General features: G+C 44.6%; 1 protein-coding gene across 1 annotated transcript; it reads left to right on the top strand.

Moving 5' to 3' along the window:
* The first annotated feature begins 245 nt into the window (after positions 1-245).
* Positions 246-13739, top strand: kpna4 (karyopherin alpha 4 (importin alpha 3)). The gene is made up of 17 exons (XM_086164227.1): positions 246-429; positions 2147-2191; positions 2339-2428; positions 4551-4580; positions 4801-4853; positions 5984-6079; positions 6396-6481; positions 8530-8616; positions 8703-8872; positions 9501-9545; positions 9696-9827; positions 10022-10150; positions 11239-11343; positions 11459-11530; positions 12126-12288; positions 12364-12458; positions 12692-13739. The coding sequence occupies exons 1-17, from the start codon at positions 361-363 to the stop codon at positions 12785-12787; spliced, it is 1563 nt and encodes a 520-aa protein (XP_086020353.1). The 5' UTR covers positions 246-360; the 3' UTR covers positions 12788-13739.
* The last annotated feature ends 1129 nt before the right edge of the window (positions 13740-14868 follow it).

A 14868-nucleotide genomic window follows, 5' to 3' on the forward strand; every position in this document is an offset into this window, starting at 1 on the left:
TGTTGTATAAAGAAAAAAAAAAAATCTTTCAAAGACATACACTGCTGGAAAATATAGAAAAAATAAAATTAGATTTTTTTATTTTTTTTTGCATGTTTAGTGTTTTAAAGAAATGCATGTAAATGTAAATAATGTGCCCAAGTGACAGGCTGCAGATGAATGCACGGTAGAAACCAATGAGCGCGCCGGGGGTTTCCCCACCCTTCCTCTCCGCCACCGGCATTCCCAGAATGCACCGCGGACACAGCAGCAAAAAATAGTCCGCCGAGGAGAGGCCGAGCGAAGGGAACCACACAAGTGCAGCTCACGGGCTTAAATCCACGAGTAAAAACTGCATTTAACGCCGCCAGAATTGCTACCATGGCCGACAACGAGAAACTGGACAACCAGCGGCTGAAGAATTTCAAAAACAAAGGCCGCGATTTGGAGGTAAACGTTAAGCGCGAATCGATGTCGAAGATGTGGTATTTTCCTCGGCGCCGCCGCTCTACCCGCGGCCAGCTTCGCCCCCTGGCTTCCCTGTGACGTCGTTTCTAATTTCCACCGTCGGGAACTTTGCTCTCAGGCTTTAGCCGGGGCCTCCGCGGGAAACCGGCTTCCGAGTCGGCGACCCGGGCCTCGGCGGGCTCCGTTTGCCCCCCGCCCGGTTCTTCGCCCCGTCGAGCCGCTTTAAATGGAAATGATGCCGAAGGGAGCTACGCCTGAAGAACGCATCCGTTGGTGGCGCTAGCTAGCTCGGCGCTAGCAAGACAGTTAGCTAGCTAGCTAGCTAGCTCGCCGCTAGCCAGGCCCCACGGGGGGAACATGCCAGTTCAAGTGAAGCACCAGATCAGCCTTTTTCGATGCGTTCATACATGACTTATTGTAGCTGTAACTGTACGCGCATTCTCACCCCCCGTTTTGGGATAACGAAATGTCTAACCGAGCGGAAAGCGATCAACGCGACACATCAATGTTATTTTGCGAATGCGCCCGCCAGCTTGCGTGCTAGCTAGCGTTACCGTTATGATCGCTGGCTGGGCTCAGTGCCGCTAGTGTCTGCAGTTCCACCCATCCCCCGTCTTTATCTTCAAAAACAATGGCGGAAACCAGTTAGCCTTTTAGCTGACCCAAATGCACGGATGGTTCAAGATGTGTCGAGAGTGTGAAATTCCCACTGTGCGGTTTGGTAACGCCGCGCGTCGTGCAAAGCAAGGTTCGCAGTGAGTTAACACGATCACATGGCGGAAACCTCAAAGCTGTACCTTTTAGCAAAAGAGAAAGTCATAAGGTTGACTTGCAGCCCGGCGAGGCTACTCTTATCACAGCGGGTGTTGATGTGCTTTCTGGCGGGTTTTCTGAAACTAAATATAGAAGATATAAACGAAGCATCCCCTATGGCGGGTGGCTTCATTGCTGCAGTCTACGCCACTCGACAAGACTTGATTTCGTCTTGCAAATCTGCTAGTAACCAGTCATCCCGCCGATGGAGGCCGGTTACTGATGGACACCAGCACGGTGCTAGCACTGCAAACTGAAAGCTCACACACGAACAGCTTTAACAACGCCCATCTTCAGAGGAAACGCTGGATTCCCTCCTTAGGCCCGCTTTGGTGCTGCTACCGAATTGCACTGCGCACTGTGGGGGTGTCCTCTTAACATTTTCAAGCAAATTTGTATTAGTATGTGAGGGTGAAATAGTCGAGACACCATGAGATCAGGAAAGAAAGCACCCTCTAACATGTACGTCTAGTCACAGCCTCTTAACTTAAGATAATAAACAACGTCATAACCTTCAGGAGGATGCCAGGGCTGGTTGGTTTAGCTTTCTGTCGAATGATTTTGTTCTGGTGTGTGGTTTACCTCCCAATTATTCTTTTCTATGATCGGTCGAATGGGAACGCATCAAAATATCAGTCAAATGTGCGTCAGTGTCTTGCCACGAACGAAAGCTGAGTCATTTTTTTTTATGTCACTCTTGTTTGGGTGCTGTCCCCCATGTGAGTTGCTTTTTTTGGACTCCAGGCTTGAGCTCCATTAACACTCAGTGGATCATGACCGGAGACCGTGCCCGAAAATGTCACAGCTGGTCTGATTCCCAAGAGCCAAGGCAGGTTGGGATTAATGTTCCATGTTGTATAATGCTGATATCCAATCTTTTCCACAGACTATGAGAAGACAGAGGACTGAGGTTGTGGTGGAGATCAGAAAGGCAAGTAAATCTGTATATGCTTGTGCTCTATACATAATGGGTTGTCAGTGAATCAAATGATTGTATTTCTTTGTCATCTCAATATGTTGGTGGAAAAAAAATGTATATATATATCTGTGACATCATGTCCTCCTCCCTCTATAACAGAATAAAAGAGACGAGCACCTTCTAAAGCGGAGAAACGTGCCCCATGAGGCCATTTGTGGGGACCCTGATGCCGACGAGGATTTCAGATCGGTAGGGCTGCGATTCTTCAACTGAGAATTTGTCTGTGATCGGGAAATGGAGTCGGCATATTATTAGGTTTGATATTCCGAAGAGCAGACTATCTTACAGTTGCCGCCTCGTCTTGCTGAGACAGTGTGAACGGCAGCTTGGTTTACATGGACTGTTTGTACAGGGGGTTTGCAAATCAGGTTTGTCTCACTGGGTAAACACTCCTCGGCTTTGGGGGGGGCTGATGTTTCATCTTTCTCCTCAACCCCCTCCTTGCTCCACGGCGGTGACTGAAGTCTGACATCTTCCCTCTAAAATTCTCCTGTAGTCCGATGTCAGCATTATGTTTCACTGACATTACAGATGTGTGTCCTGTGACAGATCATTGAGTATTTACTGACTTGTTCCCATTATCATCATGAGTTGTTACCGAATGCCAGTTACGCAACCGAGTGATTCTAAACTTGATGATGAAATTGGTTCATGTTGTTAGATCACATTTTTAGAAAATGAAGTTGATCTCTTATTCGAAATAACATCGAGGTTCTTTTCACATGGACCCACATTCTGTGTTAAATAAATACAGTTGCCTGAAATTATGAATCCCTCAGGGGTATGAACATTTTTGGGCTTGACAATATATAATGTGAAGTATCACCTTTTTTAAAATTCTAATAGTAATTTCATTGCTGTGATGCTTTTTTTTTTTTTTTTAAATATTGATTCACTTGAGCACTGGATCCCCATAAATCAGGTCATTTGTAGTCATGACTGGCTTTTTGCTGCCCTATATTTATTAACAGTATCACGAAGGTAGATCAGCAGAGGACCCCGGCATCCGTACAAACCCTGGCTTCAGTGGTTTGATCGGGCGGCTCAACAGTCGAAGGAATTCAATCACACTAACTCTTGGTACTGAGAGGGCTGATTAGAAATGGACCGCTTAGCCGTATATCAACAATGACAGGCAGCTCAGCCTCGCCGGAGGACAAGCATGCTGGACAGTTCCGTGTAAATATCCAACTGACTTGTATCCCCCTTCGCTCCCCCGATCATACAAAAATATTAAATCTGGGTTTGTTCGTTTTTGTCCCCCCCCCCCGTGCTTCTGCAGTTTGCCCGTGCTGTCAAACCTGTTGTCGCCGCTGTTTTTTGTGTCCTTAGCTTACAGTTGTCTCTTTAATCTCTCCCCCCAGCAGTGGAATGTAAATTCACAAGCCATGTAAATCTGCCTTTATGCAAGGTTGTGCTTGAACGTGCGAGTCTCTGGAGCGGGGCGTAAATGAACCCTGGAGTCTCCTGTTCCTCCACCAACCTTAATTCTAATGCTTGCAGGCAAGCAGGCGCTGCTGCTTGTAATCCGGAGATGTCACCTACTAAGTTTGCTCTCCACACTGACTCAGATAACATTAAGAGAAGCACAAAGCTGGGCTCACATCCGGAGCTTTTCACATCTCTTCTGAAAATCATCGCAGAACGAGGCAGACGACAACGCACAACACCAGGCTGAGCTGTTTCAATATTTCAGTCTGGGAAAAAAAAGTCTGTAGGAGACATTTTAGCTCAGATTCTGTTAATTGTACATTATTTTAAAAGAACTCAGAGGGATAGTTTCTGTCTTGTTAAATCTCATTGCCTTCCTCTGGTTTCTTGTTAATATTCCCTGAATTTCAGCCATGCTTTAATGTAAACATTTTAAATTATGAGACCTCCTGACCAGCTTTACCTTCCACCCTCCGAGGTCATTTGGACGGACAATTAATCCCTATCGGCTTGAAATGGGGAATGTCCGTCCATTGTCGGGTTGGGGTGCTCAGACCCAGGTTTAACCTAGTTATCCTGCAGCGTCCGACCAACTCAAAGGGAACATTTTACACTTAAAGTTCCTGTCGAGTGAATGGGTGTATCCTCCACAGCCGTCCTTTGCTGCTCTGGTGCACCCTCTTGCTTTGTTGGCCTCACACACCAAATGGTTGATTTTAACACCATGCTTGATTGGCCCTGTCCGTGTGTACGATTGGATTTAGTTTCTGTTATCTCCCCTAATCACTGTCTGAATGTAAATGTGTTGTTAGCTGTTTGGAAACTGCTGACTTAAATCTTTGTATTCACAATTGCTTTAATGATTATTTTTTTCTTTCAGCAAAACACCTCCCTCGAAACAATAGTACAAGTAAGTAATTATTTCTTTTTACTTTTTACCCATTTTATTGGCAGTCAGTTTCCTTGTATTTTGCACCTGAAATAAGGGGTTCACTCGCTCATTGTATTCCGATGCCGTAATCTGCCAACATTAACCTTTAGTTATTTACTTGTGTTTCAGAGTGGGAGGGGATCAGATTGATTGATTTATTGATGGATTGATTGTCTTAACTCTCTTTGGTTGCCTCTAGAATGCCACCAGTGATAACCAGGGTGTCCAGCTGAGTGCTGTCCAGGCTGCCAGGTACTCAATGCTTTTGTCCATTTAGTCAGTTTGTTGCAATGTTAGTGGGTTTTTTTTTTTTTTTGTTTTTGTTTTTTTTTGTACTTTATTTCACACAATTTTAAATATTTGAAAAAATCTGACCTTGTCAGTCAATTGAAACCTCATTCTTTGAGGGAATGTGATTTATTATTTATTTTTGATTTTCATACAGTACACTTAATGATGCATATTTAACAGTTTGCTGTATCTTTCTGGTTTCACATTTTTAAACATGTGTTCCGATCACTTATTATTCATTATAGTCCTTACTAAATAATAACCGATGTACCAGTTGTTTTTTTTGTTTTTCTTTTTTAGACTCAGCTTTCATTGACTATTCAAAAGTATTCATTTTCTCAGACTCCAAATTACAAATTTAAAACTATTTGTATTGTAGTTTATATTATATAAAGAAATGAGAAAGAGTGTCAGTGTAACAACATAGTTGTTGACTGTAGACTTCATCTGGTCACACATTGACTCATTTTATTGCTGCTCTGAACCACCTGGCACCATATCTGTATAACAAAGCTGCCGAAAAAGATGTCTGTACTGAGACATTGGTTTGATACCTCAGTTTGTGGTCCTGTCACAGTAGCAATTTGAATCAAATCAAAGTTTTCATCCATTTCTAATTTAATGAATTGTTTGCGTTGCACATAATACAGCGTCCATGCTGCCCATGAAGGGGCTGAGCATTTGTCAGCCTGGATTCACAGCTGTGATTTATAGTCAGTCAGTCCGTGTGAGTAATAGACTTCTGGATGGCACTGCAGCTCTGAAGTGCAGTCCCTTTAATGTTTCACGGAGCATAAGGTTTAATTTATGAAACCCTTTCGCTCGACAGTTACTTTAAACTGCACTGTATTATTTATTTCATTGCCTATTTCGACAGTTTTCCTCCCTCGGTCTATTTTGTCGCTCGTTCTTTTTAACGCCGTCCTTGGGCCGAGTCTCGTATCATTGCACTGACTGGGATTGGGGTTCCAGTCATCTGGAGACACGGTTCCCCAGTCTTTCCACTGCATCATGCTGTCTGTTCTAATGTTGTGTTTAGGAATGATGGTGTGATGGATTTTTGTCTGCCTTTCTTTTTTTTCTTTGTGTAGGAAATTGTTGTCCAGTGATCGAAACCCTCCCATAGACGACCTGATTAAGTCTGGGATCCTTCCTATTCTGGTTCACTGCCTGGACAGAAATGACAAGTAAGAGGGCTGTGACTTGTTTGTTTAACGTAGCTGTGAATCATGCAAATTCACCGGCAATAATTACAGTAGGAGTTTCCATTCCTCTATATTGTGCACTAAAGCATATGAATACTTCAGTTACGCAAATGAGCTAGCGGCATTTAGTCCAGCCTACATCAGAACGTGTCGCTGTTATGTAAATGCACTCTGGTTTTCACCTTCCAGGAACGGTAGAACATAAATGACTCATCATCATGTTCTTTCTCTTTCAACGGCCATTCCCAAGTCCGCCATTTACGTTACCTGTGCCGCCTTCTCGTGTCTCCCTCCCTAGCCCGTCTCTCCAGTTTGAGGCCGCCTGGGCTCTAACTAACATCGCATCGGGGACATCAGAGCAGACTCAAGCTGTGGTGCAGTCCAGTAAGTGACACGATGCCCAGACTTGCAACATTATTAAATCTGTAGAACAGAGGAGATAAGCGTGCACATACTACACAATGAAGATAGCCATCTGTATGAAGAGCAAAATAGGCTGAACACCTCCTGTTTTTTATTTTGGATTCCAAAATGTCTCGTCCGATGCCAACGTGTCTCGCAAAACTTTGCAAATGGAACAACATCGATGCAAATTTCGTGTGTGAACGCGGCAGCCGGGAGCAGGCAAAGGAAAAAATTAGACGGAGAAATTCTTCATTCATTTAACAAACAGATTCGCAGACAGAACAACACATCTGTGACACAGGAAAGAGATTATTGCCGGCAGAGTGAGCACATTTCCGCATTCGTGAAATATTTAAAATGATAAATGACTGCAGAACAAATTGTAACCACGAAAAAAAGTTGTCTTTTTTTTTTTTTTGTTTGTTTTTTTTTGTTTTTTTTAAATCTCCTGTGCTAAAGATTGAGGGGTCCGTGCGACATTGGCTTAGAAATCCCACTGATGAACAGAATCAGTGATTGCATTGTTGTCCGTGATTCAGCACTCCCCCAGTAACAGCTAGTTTAGTTTTGATTACGTTGCATTGCAAACATGTGTAACAGATCTGGGTGATGATGGTTGTTCCTTCATGTTGGCGTCAGCCGTTCCAACTCACTGCATTAGTAATTAGAGTTGTTTTTTTTTTTTTTTGTGAGTGTAAAAAAAAAAAATTTACCGTTATCGTTCATTTGTGTTAGTCTGGCCCACATGGTTCTTTTGTGAAAGTCAAACATTTCTGTTGGCCCAATTATGACTTTGCTGGACTAAGTGGAAGTCAGCCCACACTCTCCTTTTGATCCTGTCCTCTGTGCGGTTCTGGCAGACCAGGCTCGAGCGCAGCGTCGAAGCCTCCCCAACATTTTGTCTTTGCCTGCAGACCTCTCGTAAAGAAATTGATTCAGCACCAAATTCTAGGTTTGCACTTGAGCACAGAATGCATTTTTTGAAATCATTTTCATTTTTGAATTTATTTTATATCCAGGCCCTTGTTATATATTTCCTGTGGGAAAGATTGACATTTTAGTACAACCGCAAAAAGCACTCCTTTTGTCATGCAAATTCCATCCCTCTCGGAAAAACCTTTTGAAGGGTCACAGCAGCGTGTCCAGGGATGACGGACAGGTCGTAACTCTGTCGCGTTGGAGTTTGTAGCCGCTAATTGCCATTTTTATTTTAGTTTGATCTGATTTTTTTCCCCACAAAACCAGATTCAACTTTACATCTGTGGAGTCCGAAGAGCAAGCCACAATTTGAATCGCAAAGTTAGGTTCGACTTTGATTAATTGAGAACATTTCCCACCCAACCTTTCAGACATCCCCAGCCCTACTTTCGCTAGGAAGGGACGCACGCACACTTGTTAGATGACAAACAAAGCAAAGAGGAAGAGCGACAGAAGACTAAAGCGTTTTGAAAAGGGATGAGGTTTGCGGGTCTTGTTGGGTGATTGCATAACATCTCTTTAACACACGTTGCTGGAGAGAAAGAATTTAAAGCTACATTTGGTCTGATTTTCTCGTTGGTTCTTTGTCATGCCTTTCTATCCGCATCTGTAAGCTTGACTAATTTGATCGTCCTGTAGTCACAGAAGCTTTGCTGCAATTTAATAGGAGAAAAATAAAGCACTTTGACATGGAATCTGCTGTGTATGTTTAGATAAATAGAGCCAGGCATTGAGGTTGCTCTTGTTTAGACAGGTCTTAGCCATCATGCAATCATGAGTTTCCCCCTCTGGAGTAAATCCTTAAACTCCCATCCTTGTACCAGTTCTACCACTCTATTGTGCGTTTTGATTTTCAGTTGTTTTGAATTTTGCAGTCAATGCAAGATGGAATTTAAGTGCAATCAGTGCTGGGCGGAAACAAGAAATCAAATCCATGGCAGAGTTCCTCCCCAGTACACCCGGGCCTGAACTGCATCCAAACACTTGATTTGTAGACATTGTTGTATTTTGACAGGCAAACTCATTCCTCGTCCCATGTCAACCTGCAGATGCTGTGCCATTTTTCCTGAGGCTGCTTCACTCCCCTCATCAGAATGTGTGTGAACAGGCCGTCTGGGCTTTAGGCAACATCATCGGTGAGTCTCCGGAAACACGGGCTCGTTCCAAAGCACCCAGCCGGCTTGCCATCGCCCGCACTGACACCTGTGTGTTATCTGTCCAGGTGACGGCCCTCAGTGCAGGGACTATGTGATCACACTGGGCGTCGTCAGCCCTCTGCTCTCTTTCATCAGTCCCTCCATCCCCATCACTTTCCTCCGCAATGTCACCTGGGTGATGGTCAATCTTTGCCGCCACAAGGATCCTCCACCTCCCATGGAGACAATCCAAGAGGTATCGTCGTGTTTAAACAGAAAAAATGTGTCGCGCAAGTACCCGTGCAAGCGAAAGAATCACGTCTCTCTCGTCTCCGTTAGTCCTACCGGTTTTGCAGATTGTTGTCCCTTTGCATGAGCATTTTTTTTTCCAAGCTCAAAGCAGGCAACTCTTTCACAGTCCACTATTCTAAACATAAGACACGTCGCTTTGAATCCTTGTGAAGTTTCTTTGTTTAAATGAACGGGGCGGGAAAGGCTCCTCTGTGACAGAGCAGCAGACGAGCACGGACAGGGTGGGCCGGCCCGGGTTAGACGCCTCAAAGGCCAGATTGAGATGGTGTGTGTGCGCACGTAAGGAGGAGCGAGAGTGACTAAACTGGTTGAAGGACGTCGGAGATGGAGCTGCCAGGCACGAGGAAAAGGGGAAGGCCGGAGAGGCCGTGTGGACGTGGTGAAGTTAGATGGTGTGACAGAGAAAGATGGCGAACAGATGATCGGCTGTGGCAATTCCTAATTAGGGAGAAGCTGAAAGAAGAAAATAAATGAGCCGTAACTGTGATTGCACAGGAACCCCGTGAGTGATTGCATTGTCATTTTTACTTCCTAATGATGATTTCTCTCTCGATGGTTTGTTTTTTCCCCAGATCCTGCCAGCTCTCTGCGTACTCATCCACCACACCGATGTCAGTGTAAGTTTTTGGGGTTTTTATTTTTCTAACAAGGCGCAGGCTCTACCCGGCGCGGACCGTCGCAGATGAAAGGGTCCACAGATCACCGCTGAGGTTGAATTTGAAACCGTTCTTATGCCTAATTATGTTTTGTGTCTGCTCCTCTGCCAGATCCTGGTAGACACAGTGTGGGCGTTGTCCTACCTGACAGACGCCGGGAATGAGCAGATCCAAATGGTCATCGACTCTGGCATCGTACCTCTTCTGGTTCCTCTGCTTAGCCACCAGGAGGTCAAAGTGCAGGTACGGAGGAAGCAACTGTCAGGTTTTGCATGTAAAATATGATGTAGTCAAAAAGCTTTTATCGTTTCCATGACTAAAATCACTGTTTTAAGTTTTCCTTGACATATTTGAAGGATGTTCATTCCAAGTGCCCCTTTTTCCTTACTTACTCAAAACAATTCATCCTAACGCCTTCACACCTCTCTGATCTCCAGACTGCCGCTCTGAGGGCTGTGGGAAACATCGTGACGGGCACAGATGAACAGACTCAGGTGGTGCTCAACTGCGACGCCCTGAGCCACTTCCCTGCCCTCCTCACACACGTGAAGGAGAAAATAAACAAGGTAAATCCTCTTCTCTCACACACACACAGATGCACACACACCTGAAACACAAGTTAGCTGGAAATGATGAAATCCGAGACAAGGTGCGTGTGAATGGTGGATGAATGTTGCTCAGCAGGATAGCTAGGTAATCGCAGAAAGTGCCGTCACGAAGACTGACCAAGGATCGACGATGAAGAGGATCCCAGCGGTTTACATTCAGATGTAGTTGGAAGGTGGGGGTGGGTTTAGTGTGTGTGTGTGTGTGTGTGCGTGTGTGATTGTCTGCATGATGCAGCGGGTGGGTGGTCAAGAGTCCTGAAGACCCTGCGTCTCTGCTGATAAAGGAGTGCATCTGAGACCAGTCACTTCCAAAACGAGGCCCATTCCTCCCCTTGTGACTTGGACGATGATTAGAGCCTCAGATCAGCTCTGGAGCCACCCACCGAGCACTCGCTCTCGGCCGGGGGTCCACGCTCCCTGTGGATCCCCGGGCTCTGATCCGCCTCAGGCACACCTCCATCTAATCAAAGTGTTGAAAGCAGCGCTTCTCAGTCATTTAGTAGATGGTCTGGTGCACAGATGGGACACACCAGCATTTGCTGTATGCGTGTTTATTTTGACAATTGATTCTGCATTAGCTTCATCCTGCCTGATGGGCGGGTGGGGGATGGACTTGTTGCCGTTCACTAATAGAAGCCAATGTTTATGTACTTGTGATCACACTGATTTAATGATATGTTAAACGTATGATTGTTCCAGGCGCCTGAATTTGCGCCAATTCAGTTCAACATTTGTACCCTGCATTTGTGCACTGCTGTGTTATGTAATGCTTGTAATGTAAGGCTGCTAACTTGATATCCCATGAATATTGTAGTCCATTTTTGAGTCTATTAAAATGCAACAAATGGTGTTAATTTTGCAACAAACCAAAGTCAGTCACGGCAACTCCTAAGAGCCATGCAGCATCAATTGTGATGAAGTTGGAAATTCGCATCTGCAGATGTTTAGCTTCAATTTTGTCCCACTTTTTCTCTGCCTCGTAAACGTCGAGTTGCCCTCACAACTGCACTGTGCCGTGTGTCGGGTTTCCGTTTTCTGTCCTGCAGGAGGCAGTGTGGTTCCTGTCCAACATAACAGCAGGCAACCAGCAGCAGGTGCAGGCCGTCATCGAAGCAAAACTAGTTCCCAGGATCATCCACCTGCTCGACAAGGTGCATAACTCCTATTCTTTCAGAGTGTGCGGCGCACAATTCAGTCATTTAAGGCAAATGTGAATGAAGTTATCGTGGGAGAAAAAAAAAAATTAATTACACAATTATGTTTCAGGGGGATTTCGGTACTCAGAAGGAAGCGGCCTGGGCCATCAGCAACCTGACAATAAGTGGGAGGAAAGATCAGGCAAGAACATTATATAGTGTCTTTTATTACACCTAGTTTGATCTTAAAAGGTTTGAAATGGAAAATTTTCATCAGCTACATGAGATGGTTGAACAGAACTAGTCACCGTTCTGTTCCGAATTTGTTTATTGAATATATAGGTTAAAACCCCCTTTTTCATCAGCATGCTTTTGTGATGCTGTACCAGCAGCTCATATTTTAAAACCGGAGAAAGCGACAGAGGTTAAAGCACAGTTTCTATGAACTGAAGAGCTCCTAGCATTTGTGCTCCACGTTCACTTTTCCGCTGCCCAAATGTTGCATTGGCGTTGCATCAAAGGGTCTAAAATCACTGGTTGGAAAGCGTGAAAATTTCAGTGGTAAAAACTTGTCAGTGTGGAACTGCCACTGGCTCTGGTCCTGCATGAAGAACTCACTCAGTTTTTGCCAAGAAGAGACTTTTGTCTGCCTCCTTAAACTGTGTAAGGTGACTTTGTAGAGACTCGTTTCGGTATTTGGTTGTATTATTCAGCCTCAGGACTCGACACTCGGACTTTTAGTAGACTGTCCCTTGAATTCAACTCTTCTGACTTCCATCTCCTCACTCTGCCTCCAGGTGGCCCATCTGATTGAGAACTGTGTCATCCCTCCGTTCTGCAACCTGCTTTCAGTGAAGGATGCCCAGGTTGTGCAGGTGGTTCTGGACGGACTGAGCAATATCCTCAAGATGGCTGACGAGGAGGCGGTCACTATTGCGAGCCTCATCGAGGAGTGTGGCGGTGAGTTGCACTTCCAGCAAGGTTCCCCGATCCAGCGGTCCGTCCGGCTCGTCACAACCGTTTGTGTCTGTTCAGGATTGGAGAAGGTGGAGCAGTTGCAGAACCACGAAAACGAAGACATCTACAAACTGGCGTACGAAATTATCGATCAGTTTTTCTCGTCCGATGATGTAAGTTGCACTTAAGTTGTATGTTTTGATTAGTTTGTGCGCTAGTCAGCGTAAACCCTTACTCTTTTTATTACAAGCGCGACTTTGGGTCTTAGTTTCCCGAGTGTTCTGTCTACTACAGTCTGCACATAATCCAGAAGTGACTTGAAAAATGTTAAAACTGAGTGTATGTTAGATGCCCGCCGCAGTATCGCCGGCACGTTGTCATAGCCTGGTTTCTTTGTCCGATTCAGCTGGATGAAGACACCAGCCTGATCCCCGAAGCCATCCAGGGCGGAACTTACGGCTTTAACTCAGCCAACGTGCCAGCCGAGGGATTCCAATTCTAGACGGCATCTGGGGTATTCTGGAGTTTTGTTCACGATGCAGCACTCAGTTCAACATAAAAAAATTAGGAGAGAAAGAGCGAGAGAGAGCGAGTGTGAGAAAATTTGATCCATTGTGCTTGGCTCGTGGGATCCATGGCTGCATCATATCTGAAAGAAAAATGTGTGGATTTCATTTGGCATTCCAGAGGAAACCAGCCCAAATGAAGTTTGAGTTGGCGAGTGGGTGCGAGTGAGAATGAGTGGCTACATGTTGCAAAAAAGCAAAACATCTACATTGAATGCGTTGAGAGACATGCCGACATAACTTCTGTTATTGGAGCTGTTGTCTTCAGAAAACGACTTCAAATGATATCAAAAAGTTGATGTCTGCCCGGGGAGGACCAAGGACATCCAAAAATACGAAATCAAGAGATCTTGAATTACAACACGACAAAACGCAGAGAAACATAGAACAATAATTATGAACTGAGACGAACACCGAACCGTCACAATTCTCCGGTCCTCCGACTAGAGAGGGCGCCACCCTCAATGTGCCCCTCCCCCAATCGGCCACGCTATCAGACATGTGTGTGAATGGACCCATTGTGTATGAATGTCTGGACTCAGTGCTGAGGAGCCAGGTTCATCTCTTCCAACGAGAAGTCCCGACGGGGCGCCATCCTCTCCCCCTGGTGGGCGGGGCCAGGAAACCGGCTGCGCATGTCGCCTGTGCGAGAGTGGACGGATGGGTTGTGTGTGCTTGGCTGCGTGCGTGACTGGGAGAATGCAAGGCTGGGTGAGAACGCATGCAGAGGCGGGAAAAGAAGAAAAAAAAAAGAAAAGAAAAAAAAAAGATACAAATACAACATCTGAAGAGAAACAAAATTGAGAAATGCAACAATGAGGTTAGATAAGGTTTCAAGAATGGAAAAATTTGCCTTTGAAAGAGAGGCTGATCCTCAAATCCCTGAAAGGAAGAACTATGGATTTAAAAAAAAAAAAGTATATATATATATATGTCATCGCCAGGATTTTTTTTTCTCAATTATTGTTAAGTTAGTAATTATTGACACTGGACAATGCTATTGGCAGACGTGGAGAAGCGGTGCATTATGTTAAGATGCATTTGGTGGCTTTTTGGGCTTTTCTTTTTTGCCTCCAGTGTGTTCCTTTTTATGGTATTTTTATTTTCAGCTTTTAGTTTCATTGCTTCTGTAAAGGTGACTGACAACGATCGTACTCCACCCTCACACCCGAACCCTAACCTACGCACCAGACATGGGCTTGATGCTGTGAAATTCTTGACACCATTGTTAAAAATCAACTCGATAACCCGTTTAACCCTTGTGACACTTTTCCTTCGAGTACAACAAAATCGCTGCTTCGCAGTATTGTTGCCATAGCTTTGACTTACCGACGAGGGAGAAAAGAACAATGGCCATTCACGTAGGATTGTGAATCATAACCTTTGCATGTACTCAACTATAGCACAGTTATTTTTTTAGGGTCTAGTTTCCTTAGGCTGTGGATACAGTGTAACTTTCATTTTTAAGTAAAACTGTGCTTAAATGTTACATGTCTCCCCTTCCCCTACCCCTCACTAGTGTTCCAACTGCTAAATAATCTGTATGGTTTTGCACATGTACTGCAAAGTGAGGGCCGAAGACGAGTTGGCCGGTGTCATACAGTAGGTCCGACTGCCAACAACCTCCACGATATGCATCACTTGACCACATCGTTTGTTGTCTTTCTCGAGGAATCCAACGATGGTTTTTTTTTGTTTGTTTTTTTTAATTTTTTTTTTTTTTGATTTTTTTTTTTTTTTTTTTTTTATTAGTGATAGTTGAGAAAATAATGACAATTCAGGAATAGCAGTAATGAATCTGCTAATATATCTCAGCTAGGCTAAGAGGGAATGTAAGCTCTCCCCTCCCACCCAAGGTTGAACTCCATCATGTCAGACAGGGGTTGTTTTTAGTGCTATCAGACAAAGGAAGAAGAACACGGACAAGTTTGCTGTATCTTTAGTACCTTGCAGAGTCCTTAGCCCCATACTTATATTTCCTACCAGCTAACGTTAGGTGTAAAGGCTTCCTCTCTTT

The sequence above is a fragment of the Fistularia commersonii genome, chromosome 18 (genome assembly GCF_037954325.1).
Source record: "Fistularia commersonii isolate RoL2024-O1a breed Wild chromosome 18, RoL_Fcom_v1.0, whole genome shotgun sequence".
Taxonomy (NCBI): Eukaryota; Metazoa; Chordata; class Actinopteri; order Syngnathiformes; family Fistulariidae; genus Fistularia; species Fistularia commersonii.

What these genes read in the sequence shown, in the direction of transcription:
- kpna4 (XM_086164227.1), top strand. Translation starts at nt 361, where the DNA reads ATGGCCGACAACGAGAAACTGGACAACCAGCGGCTGAAGAATTTCAAA. An exon ending in AGTGCTGTCCAGGCTGCCAG is followed by an intron (nt 4,854 to 5,983) that starts GTACTCAATGCT and finishes TTCTTTGTGTAG; the next exon opens with GAAATTGTTGTCCAGTGATC. An exon ending in GGCTTTAGGCAACATCATCG is followed by an intron (nt 8,617 to 8,702) that starts GTGAGTCTCCGG and finishes TTATCTGTCCAG; the next exon opens with GTGACGGCCCTCAGTGCAGG.